General features: G+C 41.8%; 1 protein-coding gene across 2 annotated transcripts in view; it reads left to right on the forward strand.

Moving 5' to 3' along the window:
• Positions 1-1704: 1704 nt before the first annotated feature.
• GCLC (glutamate-cysteine ligase catalytic subunit) overlaps positions 1705-21409 on the forward strand; it is a 47755-nt gene continuing 28050 nt past the window's right edge. For both annotated transcript variants that reach the window (XM_010363973.2, XM_030928726.1), the window contains exon 1: positions 1705-2335. In XM_010363973.2, coding sequence (XP_010362275.1) covers positions 2186-2335 — 150 coding nt within the window. In that variant the 5' untranslated portion in view covers positions 1705-2185. The remainder of the gene's footprint in view (positions 2336-21409) is intronic.

The raw sequence follows: 21409 nt of genomic DNA on the forward strand, positions 1-21409 counted from the left end.
GTGACTTACACTCACAGCACATCTGGGCCACTAAGTTTTCATTGGAAATACTTGATCTGTAATTACATTTCATAAAATTTACAGTCAAAAAGTAGATTCACATTTCCAACTTGTTCCAGATTTACTTAAAAGCTTTCCAGTAACTGAATGGTATATCAGTTTTTAAATTTACATTTAAGTTGATTAAATTAAAATGAAAATTTGGTTTCTCGGTCATGGTAGCCACATTTCAAGTGTGCATCGGCCAGTGTGGCTGATGGCTGTCATGTTGAACAATGTAGGTCTATGAAAATGTGAAGTGAGATGGTGAGAATAACCCAGTGATACTTGGATGTCTTACCTACATGTGAAACACTGTTTCTCCCCCTCTCCCACTACCTGCTTTTCACGGAGAAGCTAACATTTATTAAGCACACACTCTATACCAAGCACTTTTCTAGAATTAAAGGTACAAAAGGCCTAAGTCATCTCTGCCCCAGAGGAAAGGCTGTGGAAAAATTAGAATGTGGTTTGATTTCTATCCCAGCTGTGTGAGGAGGATGGAAACATCATCTCCTGAGCTTCAAACATCCCTAACCCCCACCCCCGCCCCCACACACACACCATTGTGGAAATCCCAGCCAGACCTTGGGTATTCACGTCCCCAAGTCCTGTGAGTGGCACAACCAATATGAAGACTGTGGGAGAAGAGAATCTGGCTATCATGTACTCACTCATTCAGCAATTAATAAGTGCTTAGTAAATGTTAACTCTGTAGTGCGAGGGAAGATGGTATGATAAACACACACTTTCTGGGTAGGTACATGTATGATCTAGTTGCTTGCACTTTTCCCCTCACAGGTCATTGCTCTGTCAACACATATTTATTAAACAATTATTTGGGGGCATGGTACCTCCTTCCTCTCCTTTCCCTCCAAGATAAGGCCAACTCTAGGTGTTCCCACTATCTTCAGCCCTACTGTAGGCTCACATGAACGTCATTTTGATCACTTGAGGGATGAATTTTAGGTTTAGATGGAGGATAAACTTTTGGAGATGTTCCTCATATGGTCTATCTCAAGACTTCTTGCAATAAATGGTGTCTGTGCCATCCAGAGAACATATGTCACCAGTTAATCAAGAGAGTAGGAAATAATGATGATTTACAAATGTTGACAAAGTGATTCCTCTTAATAACCGGGTCAATTTATTGGCCATCAACACTATACACATGTACACTATGCACATGATTACGACATCTATAAAAGATAGAATTAATCTAATTTTATGCAGCTATGGGAAGAACTTGTCCCAGGCCTCACAGTCAGTAAGTGATGGAGCCTAGAGTTGAAGTGTTTCACTTCACTACCATGTTAATACTTTTCTCAACACATTCTGCCGCTCTCACTCTGATTTAAGTGTGAGGCCCTGACCAACTAAAAAATAATATGGTGAGTTCGTCATTGATTCAAACAATCAACTTTCTTCCCCAACCCCAAGTTTGTCTCTTTTGATTAGGAAAAAAAATGCATTTTGACATGTCGCGTTTGCTTAAAGCGAGGCCGACCGCAGGCCCCCTTCCCGCGAGCTGCTCCCCTCGACTCCGCCCCAACCACCCTTGCACACCCCTCCTCAGTCTCCGCAGTTCCCACCGGGCTCCCCCCGGCCACGCCTCCGCCGCTGCACCTCCTCCTGTCCCCGCCTTCGCCCGTAGTCTATAAAACCCGGAGCGACGGATCGCGCCCAGGAGCGGCGAGCTGGCGGACGCAAAGACTGGGCATGCTCGGCGGCGGCGCAGGTTTTGGTCACAAGTAGGAAGAAGCCAGTGCACCACACCGGCAAAGAGAAGCGGGAGCCGCCGCGGGAGCGCGGCCGTGGGGTCCGCAGCCGCCGCCGCATCGGAGCGGGAGCAGAAGCAGCGGGGAGCCGGCGAGGGCGAGGCCGCTGGGCGGAGAGCCGTCCCGCCTGCCCTCGGTCTTCTGCCTTCACATCCGCGCGGTGCGTCGGACCCAGGGTCTGTCACCTGGGCGCCAGGGGCCGCCGCCGGGGAGCCGGAGCGGGCGGGACCCTCCCTCCGCCGACTGCGGCCCGAGGGCGCCCCCGCGGGGTGGAGCGGCAGCTGCCTTCTGCAGGCGGCTGAGTGTCCGTCTCGCGCCCGGAGCGGGCGGCCGCCGTCAGCCCCGAGGAGGAGGAGGAGGGGGCTGCCATGGGGCTGCTGTCCCAGGGCTCGCCGCTGAGCTGGGAGGAAACCAAGCGCCATGCCGACCACGTGCGGCGGCACGGGATCCTCCAGTTCCTACACATCTACCACGCCGTCAAGGACCGGCACAAGGACGTTCTCAAGTGGGGCGATGAGGTGAGCGCCCGCGGCCCCCGCCCTTGCCTGGCACCCCTATCTGGCCACCCGCGCTGCCTTTGTCTGGCCCTACGCCCCCGGCCCTATCGCAGTCCGCGTTCTCCACTGTGCCCGGGGGTCCTCTAGCGCCTCCCGGCCCCGGGAGCATCGTCCCTGCCTTCGCCTAGTCGGCGTCCAGGGCCATCCTCTTGACTCCTTTCTCGTTCATTCATTCTTTTGGGTTTTCCCCTTCATTCCATAAACACGGATTGGGCGCTGGGAGGGCGTGAGCATGAAAAAGTGACATTAGGTGCTGCGAGTCTTCAACCTAGTGTATCTGCAGACAGGCAACTACCACGATCCACCTTAGAGGCTCAAAATTCGCTTTTGCGGTCAATATGAAAGAGACTAAGTTCCTAGTAGGCCTGCTGCTTTTAGAAATCAGGTCTTCAGGATGTCCACTTCTGCTCTACCTCATGCAGGTCTCTTTTTCTTAAATCTCTCCAACTTCTCATCTCCCCTCCCCTCCAACACACACACTTGATAGCTCTAAATTGAAACCAGTAAATTATGGCTCAGTTTCCTACATGGGGGAGGAACCTTCCCTTTCCTGTTTAGTTCTCAGTGGGAAAGCATTTAGAGTTTCAACATTAGGATTTGCTTGTGTCTTTCCATGGCCTAGGTCCAGCATCTAAACTTTACAAACCAGTGTTCTGCCTAGAGATGAAATGTCTCTAGATTCTCAGTATGTTGAACCATTGTTTATTGGAATGATCTGGAATGCAGCAATGTTAAAACTGTTGGTTTAGTGTCATCTGCCAAAACTTTTTGTGCCTCCCCTTTCTGTTTTTGAAAATTACGTGCATATGCAGTACACATTAAATGACTTCTTGAGAAGTCCATCTCTGTTTCTCTTGTTTTTAGTTTTTGCCTTAGATGGCTTACCACCTGTGTAAACTGTTTATCTTTTGACCAGTGTTGTTATCACTCTTGGTCTAAGTGCTGAGGTGTTGTTACACCAGTGCAGAATATCTCCTTTCAAAAAGTTAGTTTTTTTTTTTTTTTTTTTTTAATTTTTAAGATTGGGAGATAATTCTGCCTCCTACAGCTGAAGAAATTGTGCTGTTTTAAATTAGGAAAGTATGATGACTAGTAATTCACATTTCTACAAAAAGTGGTTCGTCACTTCTTTGAACAGAAAAAGCACAGCATGTGTTTTGGTGATGATTATTCAGTTTTACTGTAAAGTTCATAGTTTCTTTACAGCATCTGCCATTTTGTATATTCATTTTTGTATTGTGTGTCACAGGAAAATGTAAGACGAAATAGGGCAGGGACATTATGCTTGTTCACCTCTGTTTTCCTAGGTCCCAGCCTTGTGCCTGGCATCAGGTCCTTGTGGCATGAATGAGTGAGTGAACTACCATTTAAAGTTTACACTGTATGGTAACTAGTCATTCTAGAGCAGTTCAAAATTTGACATTGTTTTGTGCTGCTCCATTTTTTTTTTTTTTTCTTTTTGAGACGGAATCTTGCTCTGTGCCCAGACTGGAGCGCAATGGCGTGATCTCAGCTCACTGCAACCTGTGCCTCCCGGGTTCAAGCAATTCTCCTGCCTCAGCCTCCTGAGTAGCTGGGATTACAGGTGCCCGCCACCAGGCCCAACTAATTTTTGTATTTTTAGTAGAGATAGGGTTTCACCATGTTGGTCAGGGCGGTCTCAAGCTCCTGACCTCAGGTAATCCACCTGCCTCGGCCTCCCAAAGTGCTGGGATTACAGGCGTGAGCCAATGTGCCCTGTGCTTCTTTTGACACTTAACTAGGTCTCTCTACAAAGACAGGCAGTTCATGTCTTTGGTAGTCATTGTCCCAGGTAGAACTACATCAACAGGAAATTTGCAGCACAGTTGGAGCACAGCAACTCATTCCGGAAACAATGCCCCACCCCCACCACCCCTTATCCATCTTCATCCCATTTGGTGTATTCCTGCAAGACCCTCCAGGAATCCTTAATCTTACCATTTTAAAAAGGGCCTCTCCTGTTGGCAGGAAGAGCATTTAGAACTACCTATTTTAAGTGACTTTTGTAATTGTTGGGTAAGTTGAAGTGAGAAGAACTGAAGAGTAGAGTCTTGAAGTACGTGTCTCTGCTTTTAACAGGCTTTCATGGAGAGCTTTGCAATAGGTTTACCTCCTTCCCACTCCGAAAGATCAAGAGGCTTGGAAAAGAGTGGCAATAATGCAAACTTGTATTATGCATCTATAAAGAGAGAACATTGGATGCAGCATTTTAGCCAGGTCGTAACACTTCTTGAAGAAATTATTCTGAGCAGATCTGTGGAGAATTAGACTTTGATATTGTGTTAAGACTCTAATAATGGCTGGGCGTGGTGGCCTGTAATCCCAACACTTTGGAAGGCCCAGGCAGGAGGATTGCTTGAGCCCAGGAGTTCAAGGCCAGCCTGGGCAATGTAGCGAGACCCCATCTCTACAGAAAATTTAAAAAGTAGTGGCGTGTGCCTGTGGCCCCAACTACTCAGGAGGCTGAGATGGAAGGATCGCTTAAGCCAGGGAGTTTGAGGCTGCAGTGAGCCATGCTTGTTCAACTGCACTCTAGCCTGGGTGACAGTGAGACCTTAGCCCCCCACCCCCAAAAAAGATTTGATAACACTGCTCTTACCTTAATATGTGTAAATGATGTTCACTGAAAACTTTCTTTAGTGACTGTTGAGACTTTACCTTCACATTTCTTGTTCCAAATACTCTGTTATAAATACAAAGCTATACATTGATTTTTTTAAACCTCATTTGAAATGCTGCTTTTACCAGCATTTTACTGTTTTATGATCTATCCTTTCTATTTCCCTAGACTATTTTGTTTTCCACATCTGCCTTTGTTCCCCCCAACCCACTAACATATTGAGGTCTTTTGGAGTGGTGAGTAAACAGAAACTGAGGTAGGAAAGTCATCTTAGATGTAAAACATAACCCGCTGCTCATTTTTTATTATTTTAAATTTGCTTCAGTTATGTCTCTGGGTGGAGTATAGAATTTTTGAGAAGAATAACATTCCTGCCCTGAAGTGTTGATAGTTGCCTGACACAAAGGAAAGAATTAAGATTGTGAAGATGGCCCAGTGATTAAAAAGAATCCCCACCCTACTTTTTCCTCCTGCAATGACACTTCAGTGAAACCTTGGTCTCCCACCAGCTAGTTCTCCCTCCTACCCTTGATCTGGGATGCAGATACTAATTTTCTCTTGTGGTACCTCTCTACATTTCTTTTTTTCTTTTTTTTTTTTTTGAGATGGAGTGTTGCCCTTGTCACCCAGGCTGGAGTGATCTGGCTCACTGCAACGTCCGCCTCCCAGGGTTCAAGCGATTCTCTTGCCTCAGCCTCCTGAGTAGCTGGGACTACAGGCACCCAACACCACGCCCAGCTAATTTTTGTATTTTTGTATTTTTAGTAGAATTGGGGTTTCACCATGTTGGCCAGGCTGGTCTTGAACTCCTGGCCTCAGGTGATCCACCTGCCTCGGCCTCCCAAAGTGCTGGGATTACAGGCATGAGCCACTGTGCCTGGCCACCTCTCTACATCTCTTATGGGCAAAGAGAAGAAGTGACCTTTTTTTTTTGTGGGTTGAGGTTGGGAGGGTCTCATCATGCCTAAATGTTTGCTGATGCTTCTAACCATTCCTCTAGCATCATCATCATGTCAACGTAATCTAATCACCCTTTTGTAAGATAGAGCATTATTTTTCAGACTGCAGGTCATGATTCAGTAGTGGGTTGACATACATTTAGAAGATTCCAACCAGGACTTGTGTGTGTGTGTGTGTGTGTGTGTGGCAAGACACTTAACACAAGATCTACCTCTTTAACAGATTTTTAAGTGCACAAATATAGTATTGTTAACTACAGGGACAATGTTGTACAGATCTCTAGAACTAGTTTTTCTTGCATAATTGAAACCATGCTCACAGATTAGCAGTTCCTCAATTTTCCCCTCCACCCAGTTCCTGGGAACAATTCTGCTTTGTGATTCTATGAGTTTGACTCTTTTTGTACTTGATATAAGTAGAATCAAGCAGTATTTGTCCTTCTGTGACTGATGTATTTCACTTAACATAATGTCCTCAAGGTTCATCTAAATTGTCCCATACTGCAAGATTTTCTTTTTTTTTTTTTAGGCTGAATAATATTCCCTTGCTTGTATGTACCACATTTTCTTCATTCTTCTGTCAGTGAACATTTAGTTGTCTCTACATCTTGGCAATGGTGAATAACTTTGATGAACATTGGAGTGCTAATATCTCTTTGCCAACACGACTTTTTAAAATATTAAATGGGACAGGGTGAAGAATATTAATCTATCATACCATAGTAAGAATATTATGTAGAACTTCTGAGTTATCTTTTGAGGGGGTGTGTGAAGGGTAGGCTTGTGCATTGGATTGCATGTAAATTATTTCTTACAATGGTTCACAGTTGAAGAGTTTGAAGGCCACAGTCTCAGATGTATTTATTCGATGAGGTGAGCCTTGTGAAAAAGAACAGGTTAGCACTAATCTTTGCACATAGTAGGAACTCACTGGTACGCATTCTGAATAGAAGTCTGAAGACAGGTCAGAAGCCTAGCAGCTCAGATGCAAGAGAGCTTGTTTGTGTGCAGAAGCCTTGAGAAATAACTGAGAAACAGGCTGGGCAGATAAAAGTGTGTGTGTGGTAGATAAAAGTGGGTGTGGTGGGTGGTGTGCCACGTGGAGATGAAGAATGGCCCGCAGGACAGAAAGTGGTGTTTTGGATGTGATATGTTTGGCTTTATGGGGATCATATCAAAATGCTGCTTTTTGTTGCTTACTGTTGCACTTACAGAGCCATGGACTTGGATCAAAAAAGACAAACATGAACCGAAAACTTGCCATAGGTATGGTTGGAAGGAGAGGCTGCCACTTTAGAAATGCTCAGCTCTACTTACTAGGATAGTATTTGTCTCTTCACACCAGAAATAACCTTGGATTTGGGGTTCAGCTTGTGTTCTCGTCCAAGGCTGAAGTGGATTGTCTTACAGAGCTGCGTGTGTGCTGGCTTTTTGGAACTCAGGTATGTTCCTGTGAGAAGCTCCAGGATCAGCCTGCAGGTGCCTGTCTCACCTTTACTATGACAGGTCCTAACTCTAGCCACCATTTACTGTGCTGCTTCTGTGGGAAACAGAAATTCCAGTTCTTACGTTCCAGGAAGATACCTATTTTGCCCCAGGATGAGGAGAGATGAGGGGGATATTCCTGGGTGCCCTGTTGCCTGCCGATAATACAAACAAGTAAGCACTTCCGCACAGTTCACACGCAGCTTTTCAGATATGGGTTTTGTTTGTAACTTAGGCACATTAAAAGACAGATCTGGGAAATCTATGATGTAAATGTAATAAATATGACTCCTGATTTTTTGCTAATCACTCCAATGTTAGTTGCCCACCAGACCTTTTCAGCTACTTAGCAGCAGACGTATCATCAGAATTGAAATCTGTCTGACTCCAGGTCCAGTCCTTAAACATTTTACCAGGTTTTGGGTTATTCACAGTCATGAATTTCATTGAATTTCCTTTTGCGGACTTCAAACTGTATAGGTTGTACAGGGTCAGAAAACAACATTTAAAACTTAGACTTCTTCTAAGTTTGTAACCCAGTGCAGTGGCTCTTGAAGGCAAAAAGGTAAATTATCTTCTAGTTAGCAGAAAAGTCCATGTGAACTTTGAGGGGAAAATGCAATGTATCCTTAATCTTTATGAGCATGTTCTTATGTATAAAACAGAAATGGGATTTATTAAGGGCTGATATATCATCCATTGAGTTTGAACTTCCAATTTACCTATGCTGGGTTCAGAATGCTGAAGTGCCTATTTAGAAAATGCATAGCTTGCCCCGCATGGTGGCTTGTGCCTATAATCCCAGCTACTTGGGAGGCTGAGGTGGAAGGATTGCTGGAGCCCAGGAGTTCATGGCTGCAGTGAGCCATGATCATGCCACTACTGCACTTTAGCCTGGGTGACAGAGTGGGACCCCATCTCTTTAAAACAAAAAAAGAAAGAAAATGCCTAGCTTATGAATGAATACGCTTATGATCCTATTTAAAAATACAGTCTTGAGCAATAAATCTAGAATGGACAAAAGCACAATTATTTGAGTCAAATTGAAGGTTCTCTATAGCTTTGGGCAAGTTGCTTACTCTCTCAAACTGTCATCTATTAAATGGGGACAATACTACCTTCCTTACAGGGTTATTGAGATTAAAAGAGGTAATATTAGCGAGATGGTTTGCAGGTGCCTAGCCTGTTAAGTAAAAACTCATAAATAGCCTAAACCATTTACTTAGAAAATTTAAAACATCCAGTATATCTTATTTAAATAGCTGTGGTCACTGGGGAATGAAACATTCCACATATGTAGGGTTTTTTTGTTTGTTTGTTTTTTACAGTTAAGTGAAACTTGCTTGTTCAGATAAATTCCATTAACAATAATTTTTTATCATATTTATTTCCTTTTTTTAAAATATTATGTATTTATTTATTTTCAAGACAGGGTCTTGCTCTGTCACCCAGGCTGGAGTGCAGTGACACCATCACAGTGTACTGCAGCCTCAGCCTCCCGGGCTCAAGCGATTTTGATCGTATTTCTAAGTTGCTCTTCAAAAATGCATTCACACAGGCTAGGCTTCTTAAAATAAGATATAGAGCACAAATTAATTATTTTTTAATAGGCATGACAAAGATTCAGGTCTCTTCTATAGGTCATAGCGTATTCTGTAGCACAAAAAGCAAAGTTGTCGCATCTATCTTTTTTAGCTGTCACTGGACATTGATTCAACAGCATTTATTGTCCATTAACCCCTACCCACCCCCCAGAAGTTTCCTTGTGCCCTTTGCACATGCGTGCATGTGTGTATGCTAGAGAGAGAGAGGGAGAGCACTTCAGTTGATGCTGGTTTTTCTTCAGACACCACCTTTGAGAAACTGCGTTAAAGAATGTGTGGTCATTAATTAGATGAAGGGGAGAAAGGAAGGCATTATTGTCAAAAGAACAGTATAACAAAGGAGGAAAGGTGAGAAATACCATTGGATAGTATGTGAAGGTTATTGTGCAGTTTGGTGGTGTAAACACAGTGAATAGGTTTAGCCAGCTTGTAGAGGTCTTTGTCTAGTTCTCGATAAGTAGAGGTTATGTTGTACTTTAAAAACATGAGAAGAGTAGACTGGAAAAAAAAGTATATTAGTCTTCTATACCTATCTCCTACAGAAAAATCCTTTAAGGCTTACCAGTTACTATGACCTACCATATCACTGTTGAATTCCTGCATGTTAAGACCCTACTGTCTTAGAAGTATGGCATTAGCAGATATACTCATTGATTGGTACTGTTCGTAGTTTCATTTTGAAGCATAAACCTGAGTAACATTCAGTAAGACTCTGCATGTTCAGAAAAGATGTCACAATATTAACTGAGCCTCTAACATCACTATTTATGTTTCTGAACATTTTTACATACTGTCAAGGCATGTGAATATATTATTGAAGTTAGAAAACTGTATATGAAGCATTACTGATGTTGCTGGTATTATTGGAAGGACCATATCTTAATGAGCTTGCTAATTAGTACTCTGTTTCTACATTTCATGATATAATCAGGTGTTTCAAAAAAAATTTTTAACAGCTTTATTGAGTTATAAAGTTAACTGCACATATTTAAAATGTACAATTTGGTAAGTTTAGACATATGTATACATCATAAAATCACCTCTGATAATAAATATATTCATTACCTCCAAAAATGTCATCATGCCCCTTTGGTAATTTCTTCCTCTCTCCATCCCATGCAACTGATTTGCTTTCTGTTACTGTAGTTTGGATTTTCTAGATTTTCATATCCAGGAAATCATAGTTTGCATTTGATATCTAGTTTCATATATCTAGGAAATCATACAGCATATACTCTTTTGGTCTGGCTTCTTTGGTTCTACATAAATATTTTGAGATCCATGCATGTTACATGCGTCAGTAGTTCATTCCTTTTCATTGCTGAGTAATATTTCATTCCATGGATATACCAGTTTGTTTATGCATTCACCATTTGTGTTGCATTCAGTTTTTCACTATTATAAAAAAATCATATGAACATTAACATACAAGTTTGTATGTATGGACTAATGTTTTTCTTCATCTTATTACCCTTGGAGTGGTGTGTGTGAACTTTTTAAGGAAACTATAATACCAGACTTTTCCAGGATGGTTGTACCGTTTTGCATTCTCACTAGCGAGTATGCCAGTTCAGTTCATCCACATTCTTGTTAACACTGGTATGGGCAGTAGTCTCTTTAATTTTAGCTATTCTAATAGGAGTGTGGTGGTACGTTATTGTATTTTTAATTTGCATCTACCTGAAGATCAGTGATGTTGAGTATCTTTTCATGTGCCGATTTGTCTCGTGTGTATCTTTTTTTGTGAAGTGTGTTGAAATCATTTGTCTGTTTTAAAACTATTGAGTTTTGAGCATTTCTATATTTTCGATATAAGTCTTATCAGACACATGCTTTGCAAACTTTGCAAATATTTCCTCTCAGTCTGTTTTCATTCTTGTTTTTTATTGTTTTTTGTTTTGTTTTGTTTTGTTTTTTGAGACAGAGTCTCACTCTGTGGCCCAGGCTATAGTGCAGTGGCATGATCTCAGCTCACTGCAACCTCCACCTTCCAGGTTCAAGTGATTCTCCTGCCTCAGCTTCCCAAGTAGCTGGGATTACAGGCATGCGCCACCACGCCTGGCTAATTTTGTGTTTTTAGTAGAGGTGAGGTTTCACCATGTTGGCCAGGCTGGTCTCGAACTCCTGAGCTCAGGCAATCCGCCTGCCTTGGCCTTCCAAAGTGCTGGGATTACAGTCATAAGCCACCGCACCTGGCCTTATTTATATTTTTAAGAGATGAGGTTTTGCTGTGTTGCCTAGGCTGCCCTAGAACTCTTGGGCTCAAACAAACCTCTGCCTCAGCCTCACAAGTAGCTGGGACTTAGAGGCATGTGCCACTGCACCTGGCTAATGGCATACTCTTTTGATTGCTGTGTCTTTATAATAAGCCATGAGATCACGTAGTATTAGCCCTCTAGCTTTATTCTTTTTCAACTGGTTTGACTCTTCTGGATATTTTGATTTTCCAAATTTCCACGTGAATTTTAGAACCAGATTGGCAATTTCTACTTAAAAACAAACAAAAACCCTACTGGGGTTTTTTATTGGGATTCCATTGAATCTATAGCTCAGTCTGGGGAGAATTGACATCTTAACAATATTGATCAAGTCTTTGAGTATATGAATATCTCTCCACTCTACTTACATCTTTAATTTCTCCCAGCAGTGTTTTGTAGTTTTTCAGTATAGGTCTTTCACGTCTTTTTTGTTATCCCTGAATGTTTCTTATGTTTCAGTTCTATTGTAAATGATTTCCCCAGACCTTCACCTCCATCTCTTCCACCCAGGGAGTCCACTGGGCTCTACTTTACCTTCCTGCCCATGACCTGGAGCCTCTCCCCAGGCAGTAAGTGGGGGAAATTGTAGAGCCCACTCATTTTCCCCTATATCTCAGGGATCCTTTCTTATCTGATACGCAGTGTCTTGAAAAGTATTCTTTCATATATTTTCTCTTCCTCTCTCTTTATTTATTTTTGTTGTTGTTTTTTGGTTTTTCAGGTAGGGGGGTAAATTTAGCCCCTGTTACTCCATCTTGATTAGAAGTAGAATTGTTTCCCACTTTTCTGTCCTTCTAGCTTTGCTCTTCTTTGTCTGTAAACTTTGTGCAAAGCTGGCTATCATTGTGATTTATAAGATACCTGCCATCACCCAAGATTTAGCCAAGTTTTTAAAAGGTCAGGATTTTCTTTGCTCTTAAGCTATAGTTTTCATCATTTAGTATCTCTGTTATCATCCTGTGACTGGATATTTGGTTAAAGCACAATTATTTTGAAAGTTGACATACATTTTATGAATGGGCTTTAGTCTGAAGATAAGAGTCTAAGACCTGGGGTCATCCCAGGTTGTGTGAGCTTAGAAAACAGAGCTTAAGGCTGGGCACGGTGGTTCACGCCTGTAATCCCAGCACTTTGGGAGGCCGAGGCAGGTGGATCACTTGAGGTCAGGAGTTTGAGACCAACCTGACCAACATGGTGAAACCCCGTCTCTACTGAAAATACAAAATTAGCCGGGAGTAGTGGCACACGCCTGTAATCCCAGCTACCATGGAGGCTGGGGCAGGAAAATCGCAAGAACCCGGGAGGCAGAGGTTGCAGTGAGCTGAGATCGCACCATTGCACTCCAGCCTGGGCGACAAGAGTGAAACTCCGTCTCAAAAAAGAAAAGAAGAAGAAAACAGAACTTAAATTCTTTGGACCACAATTTCCTCATCTGTAAGACTAATTAAAAAACCCTATCATTTCGTGTTTTGAATTGCATGTTTATATATATACATTCTTTTAGTTGTATTTTTTAACAATTTTTAATTGTTTCAGAATACTTTAACACTTAATACTCTGTAACTTATGAAAATCGGTACATTCTACCAGAAGTGATAGAATTCATTGCCCTGCAACCTTTCAGGTTTTAGCATTTTCTTTGATATTACATACTTTACCGTCAACTGAAAAAGTAATCTTAATTATAAAGCCACAGATATTAATTTCCTAGAAATTTGGTATGGGAGTTAGAAGTATTGCTGTGTGTAGGCAGAATGATGGCAGGCTTTCAAGAGGTGGGGAAGGACAAGAAGCCTCTGGATTTGCCATTTGGGCAGGTACTGGGGGCATCTGGCAACACCATATCTGAACATATTAAGGATTTGGGAGAATAGCAGAAGTTGGTGTCAGACCAAAATAAATGCCACAAAGCCCCCATGCATGTTTTTACATTTCATATGATCCTTGAAATCCTGATTATAATTTTTAGAAGGAGACAGGCTTGCACTGGGACAGCATATGAATTTGGGTCACTTTGGTAGTGAAACTGAACGAGCGATGACTTAATCTCCACTTAATGGTTATGTTTCTCAGACATGGTTTAAAAAGACAAAGAAGGATGTAATGAGCCTCAGACTTATAGCCAAAAGAGTTCATTTTTGATACACATTTATTGGCACTTGGAAAGTTTGGTTATCTGGGTTGGTATGTCCTGAGCGGCATACCATAGAAACCTGAGCGACTGAGTTTCTATGGCTAAGGTTCTGCTCTGATGGATGATCTCTAAGGAACTTTCTGTATTAGATTTTTGTGTCTGTTTTATGGTTAGAGTTTAGTAGTTGAACTTATTTCCACAATAATACTACAAAAGAGCCCCCAAAAGAGATGTTCCTAGTTACATAAATGCTCTTACAGACCACCTGTCATCTTTGTCCCCCTCCACCGAGATTCTGTTTTTAGGCCTTTGGATTCAGTTAACTCCTTTTTGAAGTGGATGGTGACTTAGCAGAATTCAGACTGTAAGGTGAGCGACTTCATGACGCTTTTCCAGGAGACTAGTAAAAATCTGGGCTGTAAGTCTGCTCTATTCAGATTAACTGCTGGCAGGGGCCCAAAGCCTCACAGAGATAGAAAAGGTCATAGAAGCTGCTGTTTTCTAGCAGACTTTTCAGCAGTCCTGCCTGAGCTAAGCTGAGTAGAACCCTGGCCTGTCAGTGTGTTAAGTTGTGTCTAGGGGTTACCATCTGTTGGCTCCACTACTCAAATAGAGCAAGAACTGGGAAGTAAACAAAAACTTTATTCCTGGAAGCATATTTGACGCCTGTATGCAGATCACTTTATACATAGTTCCTGTAAACTTGGTCATCTAGTTTCTCAGCTCAGGATGTACTGCAAGAAATTGAGGCAGAAATGAGAGGGACCAGTCGGGAGAGCAGCTGCCCAAAACAGGTCCAGATGTGGCCTTCCTGATGTGCCCCCAAGAGCCCTGCTCTGTTATAGCTGTAGTTAAAGAAATGAAATTGCCAAAAACATCCGAAGTCCTAATAAAAAGTGAAAGTATATTTAGTATCTTCCTGTTGATAGCAGAAGGGGATGTAGTCAATTTTAGAAAGATTTCCACTCCTGTATATGTAAACTTTTTAAAGAAAACATATGCTCTAAAGGGGTAAGTTTTGGGTAATAAAATTAATTTGAATAAAATGAATGTTCTGTGTTTGATGAGTAAAAGAAAAACGGATGGTCTTATACTAAGAGTTTCTGGAAGACTTTAATTTCAAAAACAGTAGTTTAGAACTGGCAGGGACATTGGGTTTTCTCTTATTTTCAGATCGTTTAAAAGCCAAAGACTACAACACATTCTGAGTGGCTATCATTAGGGAAAATTAAGGCTGCTCTGTGCAGGATAAATACCTTGTACAACTTTAGGAGGCACCAGGTTGGGTAGCACCTCTTGAGAGTGGAAAGGGGAAGGAGTTACCGTGCTGGGGGTTCAGCAAAGGTCTCTGTGAAGGAGCGGTGCTTGACTTGAAGCACACAAGAGCCAGCTCTTTGAAGTACTGAGGTAAAATCTTCCAGGCAGAGGGAACAAAAGTGTTTCAAAGGCCTTGAAGTGATTGTTGTGGAGACAGAAAAGGCCGGTGTAGCTGCAACATGGTGTGGGGTTTGGAGGCTGAGAAGATTGGTCGTACTGCTCTTTAGGAGGGATGTTGAAGTTTTTACTGATTGTGAGCCATTTAAAAGTTTTAAGGAGAGTGACTTGACCTGCTTGCTGAAGGACCATGGTCTTCCTGACTGTAGGGTTCGACAGTATTCCATGCTAGTAGCTTTCACCTTCGACTAAAACAAGTGCTCTGTGAAACAACATTTCCACAAAACAGCAGTTCCCTTCCCATGAGTGACATATTCTGGTATTTCTGTTCTACCCTATTAAAAATTATTTTTTGTTATGTTGATCACAACTCATCATGGCCCACAAAGGAGCTGTAACCAACATTTGAAAAGCACAAGACACTATTCTATGTCCATCAGTGTATGGCTGCCCCGGAGCTAGAAAATAGTAACCACTAACCCTTAAGTAGTACGGTGCACTTAATACTGTTTTAGCACTTCACATGCATTATTTTATGTAATCCTCCTCAGTAGCCCTGTGAGGCAGGTATTACCTCCATTCTGCAAAAACTGAAGCATCAACAAGTTACCAGGATTCAAACTGATTGACTCCAAAGCCTGCCCTCTTGGCTGCTCCCCCACCTATTATCGCCTAAATAGGCAGGAGGAAAAGAGCTCTGTGACAGTTTTAATAGGCTCCAGACAGAGATGAGATTGAGAGTGGCGAGGAAGAGAAGAAAGAATAGAGAAAGGGATGGCGGTAATGCAGGAAGTAGGCTTTTTTTTTTTTTTTTAATGAAAATATGAATATGTCATCAGCCACAGATCCAGGCTTAAGCATTTTTTGGTACCCCATAGCCGGTAATTCTCTTCTAGTGAAATGCCAGCAGTCTTTCAAAATGATACCATTGAATATGCTTGGCAAAGTTCTCGGTCTGCAGGACAAATGCTAACAAGTTTAGTAATGTGACTGCAGCCTTCCCAGCTAATCTGCTGGCAAGCGAGCCCTGTGAAAAGGCAGATGCAGGACGAGCCCTTTCTATGAAAATCAGGCTGACCTCATTTGATAGTTATGCAGCTTGTGTCACCCTCTTCCCAGGGCAGCAGGTAGCAGGCCAGAATCAGAACCCCAAGTCAGGAGCTTTAACTTATGTGAGATTTTCATCCTTTAGCATGAATTTCAAATATGGCAGGGAAGGAGATTGAATTCACAAAAACCTAAATCTTCCAGATCCCACAGGTTAGAATTACTCTGTTGGTGGGATCTACTGTAACACCCAGGTACGATTCCTGAATGGGAACTGGACGCTGCCTTTATGAGATGTGGTTATGGTCTACGGCCATACCACCCTGAACGCGCCTGATCTCGTCTGATCTCGGAAGCTAAGCAGGGTCGGGCCTGGTTAGTACTTGGATGGGAGATGTGGTTATGGCAGAATGTCTGCACTCAAATTCGTATGATGGTGGAATGGCATTAAACTTGGAGGTCTTGAAGCCCTGTCATCCTGTCACTGGAGGCATAGGTGACCCCCACTGAGCACTAGCAGTCACTTTGGAGTTAGAATTCCTCCATTTAGCATTGACTCTCACTTAGTCTCTTTAGAAAACTCTCTTTTTTCTCTCTCTTCGTTGGGTTGGTTAGTCTAACACCAGTTCCTAGGAACTAAAATCCTGAATTTCTCATAGGTAGTCTGTGAATTTAGGACAGCCTAACTTATAACATGCCTTAGAAGGAAATCATGTGTGTGTGCTTGCTTGCTCAGCCCAAGAAGTACATCAGACCCTGAGCTGGGCACCACCCACTAGGGGGATGTATTCTCTCTAGCAACAGTCCTGCCCACATGCGAAAGCCCTAAACTCTCCTGCACCTGGAGGGAGCCCCTGCAGAAATTGCCCATGATCCTCACCCGCTATGGTGCCCCAGCTCTGGCTACTGCAGGGCAGTTGATCCAAAGCAGCTTCTGTCTGGGGACCAGGATACTGTTTCTTGTCAACCATGTGGTGACTAGGACTCTAGCAGGGGAATACGGTCTTAGGAAAAAGCCAAGGAATTCACTTGTCCTTAGAACCCAGAAGCTATTGTACTAAAGTACAGATGTTTGGAGGTAAATAAGAACTATTCATACTTACAATATTGTTTCTTTAAAAGAAAATGTGTTCTGGTTTAGGTTTCTAAATTACAGAGTACCTGGGTTATGCTGGTGGCCATAAGCAGACATCCCCATTGGCAACTTGATGTGCTGTCTTTTCTGAGGTTAATTTGTGTGAGAAGACTGGTTAGGTTTTGCTAGATATGGTTCAGAAATAAAGTAGGAATGCCTTAATGGTTTTTATAATTGTCAGAAAATTCAAACTAACATATGCCTGAATTGTGGTAGCATGATGTTTTTAAAAAAAAATCAGCCAATGTAAATTCAGAGGCCCAGAAAATGTCTCATGCATCTGTGGAGCATGAAAGAGCAGATTTACATTCAAGGATTTCCTTTGTGCCAACAAGAATGAATTAGTGTGTCCAGGTAAAATTAATTTCAGGATTGTGGTTTCTCTTGGGTTTTGGTCCAGTGCTGCCTAGTACAACCTCTGCAGTCAGAGCAATGTTCTACTCTGTCCTAACCATTAGGGAGTAGGAAACTGATTTTTTTATTTTATGTTAAGTAATTTTAAATCCATAGAGCCACATGTGCTAAGTGAGTGGCATAATGGACAACACAATGTTTTGCGTTCCTTTGGTGACAGGTGACATTTTCCCCTGTATGAGAGTCATCCCAGTTTACGCCGCAACTCTCATTGTCTTTCTGTATTTTATTAAAGTCTTGAAATTTTTCTCTTGGGCCTCGTATCACTAATCTAGGCATGTTAAGAATGTTTTCTCTGTTTGGGCCGAGACAATGTTGAGAAAGTTACTCCACCTAATCCTATAGGAAATTAATTGATTTTTATGCAGTATTAAAATTGAGATTAATGTGTTATAAATAAAAAGCAGCTTGCTCTGTGCTACAGAAAACTAGATCAGGGAGAGGCCACATTTATTTTAATTTCTAAAAGTGTAAACCTTTCATAGTATCATGCGAAATTCTTTAGTATGAATAGGCATTTCAAAGTAGGAGGAAAAAAACCTATTTTCTCAAAATATATGAAATGTTAGAAGAATTTGATACAGCTTTAGACGAGACTGCTAAAACATTTTCTTTTTGGAACATAGAACAATTTAATTATTACAGTATCCACAGTCATCAGTTTAAAATATAGTTGTGTGTGTGATGTTATGTATGTATAGTGTCATGTACACAAAAGCACACACAGTTTCTACTTTACTTACTGGTCCCCTAAAAGTGCTTGGAGATTACCTTGTGAAACAGTGGTTTTCATATTCGCGATGTCATCATTAGACATATCGAACATGGGAGTCCATCTTTAAAAATCTGAGCCATATGTAATTTTATACATCTGTGTTAGAATCTCATATTCAATTTTCTACTTTTTAAAACACAGCTCCTCTTTTAGCCTTGTCATTCAGGTTGTCGTATGTTACTGTGGGTGTTTAAAAATTAAGTAATATCACTATGGCTAACACCTCTTTGGGTGCTCCAAGTTTGGGAAATGAATGCCATCCAACTTGATGGTTGAGATTTCTTTTAAAAAATATTTGTCATTACCATTTTGCTATGAAACAGTCTTCTGGACAGAAGGCATAGCCCCTAACTTTAAAACAGTTTATAACCTAGAGGGTGACTACTTGACATGATCTCTGCAGGGTGGATGCAGTGATCTGCATCTTTGACAGGCGAGAGGGTGATTGTGCTGCAGTCAGTGGTGTAGCTCCCCTGGGGGCCAGGATCCTGATGGGAGGTTGAATTTTATGTTGAAGAATCCCTAGACCCTCACCTTTGCCTAGCCAGTCCCCATGTCAGGAATCAACTTAAATTTAAATGGCACTTCCTCTAGGAAGCATTCTGATCTTCTAGACTGGCTTAGACTCTGCTGTTACATATGCACAGCTCTCTTTGGTCATTTCGAGTGCTCATTCAGATAATTCAGCAATAGCGTGTTATTGGCTGTCAGTCCAGCCAGTGTAAGCCTGAGAACAGGAGCCACATCTGCCTGGCTCTTCACAGTATTCCCAGCACCTGCTTAGCAAAGGGCTTTGTTGAATGGATAAAAGGACAAAGGGTTAGTGCTGGGGGTGGGGGCCAGGGAACGTGTCCAGCAAGATGGTGTTTTTTGGCACTGATGAATCATCAACTCTAACTAGAGCCTTAGTCCTCAAAATGGTTGCAGGCTTGTTTAGGAGTTAGTGTAAGGAGAAGACTAAGTCTCTGAGAAGCAACAGGTGGTTCTAGCAAAAGGATCAAAACTATTGGTTGGGCCAGTGCAAGAGAGCCAGCAGTGTGGAATGGAAGAGCTGGCCCTGAACCCCAGATGTCGGTAGGGGGACTGAAAACCCCGCCCTGCACACATACTGTACCTGGACTAGGTCCTGGGGAGCCCTTCACTGTCTTGCCCTCTTGGCCTGACCCCCTGAATACAGATCCTTCCCATGAGGTAAGGAGGGGAAAGTCCTCATGCTGTCTCTGGGAGGAATGTAGGACCTCACAGTTCATAGTCTCTGAAGGACTTGGTGTAGGTTTCTTCTCTTCAGAGGTCAAGCATATGATGAGTTAAATAGTTTGAGAGGGGAAATTCCTTCATCTCATTTACACAGAAACTGACAAAGGAACTTTCTCCCTAAATGGGGAACTGCCTATAACTGCTCTGAGTATTATAGAACTGTATTGTTTCCTAATTAAGCACTGTTTTTACCTCTAGGAGTAGATATTAAGAAATTAGTATTTCGTAAAATACCCAGCCATTCCTCAAATTTTTTTTTTTTTTTTTTGAGACGAAATCTCGTTCTGTCACCCAGGCTGGAGTGCAGTGGCGTGATCTCGCATAGGCGCCTCCACCACGCCCGGCTAATTTTTTGTATTTTTAGTAGAGATGGAGTTTCACCATGTTAGCCAGGATGGTCTCGATCTCCTGACCTTGTGATCTGCCAACCTTGGTCTCCCAAAGTGCTGGGATTACAGGTGTGAGCCACCCCACCAGGCCCACCGTTCCTCAAATTCTAAGCTCCCTGAAACTCTTACCCTTAAGGTACAGTATCAACATGTTTTGAAAAGAAAGAAAAGAAAATTTTTATACTAGTGGTAAATGCCGTTTAAAGACTTAAATCCTAAAAGCTTGTGTTGACTCTTATCTTAAACTTCTTTGTCACAGGTATTTTCACTGTCTGCTGTATATTCAGCATTGTACTGAGTACTTACATCGCCTCAGTTAAAATTATTTCTTTTTATTGGCCTAATTTCAGATTAACATAAAAGTACCTCACCCTTGTTTAAACCTGCATTAAATGACTTGGATTATTGTGTCCAGAGTGTTGCTAGCAACACTATGTCACACATAAAGCAAAGTACATACTAGGCTTTTGTATGTGTCTTTGTCCTTGGTTCAACAGCTCAGAGATAGTAGTGTATTAGTGATGTTTATTCTGGTCTTTTAGATGTGTCTTTGTCTTTGATATGACAGCTGAGAGTAGTGGCTTTTATTCTAGTAGGATAAAATTTAGCCTTTTAGCAATAGAAATCTAAGAGATTTTAATTTTCATTTGTAAAAATAGTGCACATTTAAAATCTGAATGTCTTGCAAAGTGGTCAGGTATTTTTATTGGGTCTCTCCTCCCTCAGTTAAAAGGATAACTGATGGGTGCCAAAAAACAGTATCCCAAAGTCACCTTCAGGACGTTGTGACCTGTGTATTGCAGAGAGTAGAGCTCAGTGGGCATTTTTCCCCCTACTTCCAAGATGATATGTTAATTACACAAGTTTGAATTGTTTGCTCTGCAACCCATTTATAATACTCTTTGGGTTTATATGCTTTTGGAGTTATATATGTGTGTAAAGTACATAAATATATTAGATGTTGCTGCAATTCTGGGTTTACAGCCTAGATGCTATTCAAAGTTAGAAAACGGGTACAATTTTATCCTTGGAATCAGTGTTGTGATACAGAAAGACATCTGTTTTAAGATTTTCTTTTGTATATTGTTCCTCTTATCCTTTGGATTCAAAAACGAAGTTTAGGATGGGGATACAATCCAGCAATCATAAAATAATGTATGGGGGCTTTAGATGTTTTATATTGGAAAAGCATTGTCTTAATGTATCACTTTTTATTATCACCAGTCATCTAGGTTATTGCGTCAAACCCCATTTCAGCTCTAGTTTGGCTTTTAAAGATGCGGTTACGATTCAGAATGCTCATATAAGACAGGCTCTAATCGGAAATAAACATAAATGTGTTGAGGTGGCGGGGTTGTTTAACAAAAAGCTAAAAGGTTGAAGAACTTCTTTGAGGATTAGTGCAGAAAGATCAAGGTGACTGCAGAGAAGGAGCACTTCAGAAGGCATTAAATTTTAGTTTGAAAAACCTTCAGGAAATTCTCGAGGCTTCCAACTGATTAC

Source organism: Rhinopithecus roxellana, chromosome 4 (genome assembly GCF_007565055.1).
Source record: "Rhinopithecus roxellana isolate Shanxi Qingling chromosome 4, ASM756505v1, whole genome shotgun sequence".
In the NCBI taxonomy this organism is placed as follows: Eukaryota; Metazoa; Chordata; class Mammalia; order Primates; family Cercopithecidae; genus Rhinopithecus; species Rhinopithecus roxellana.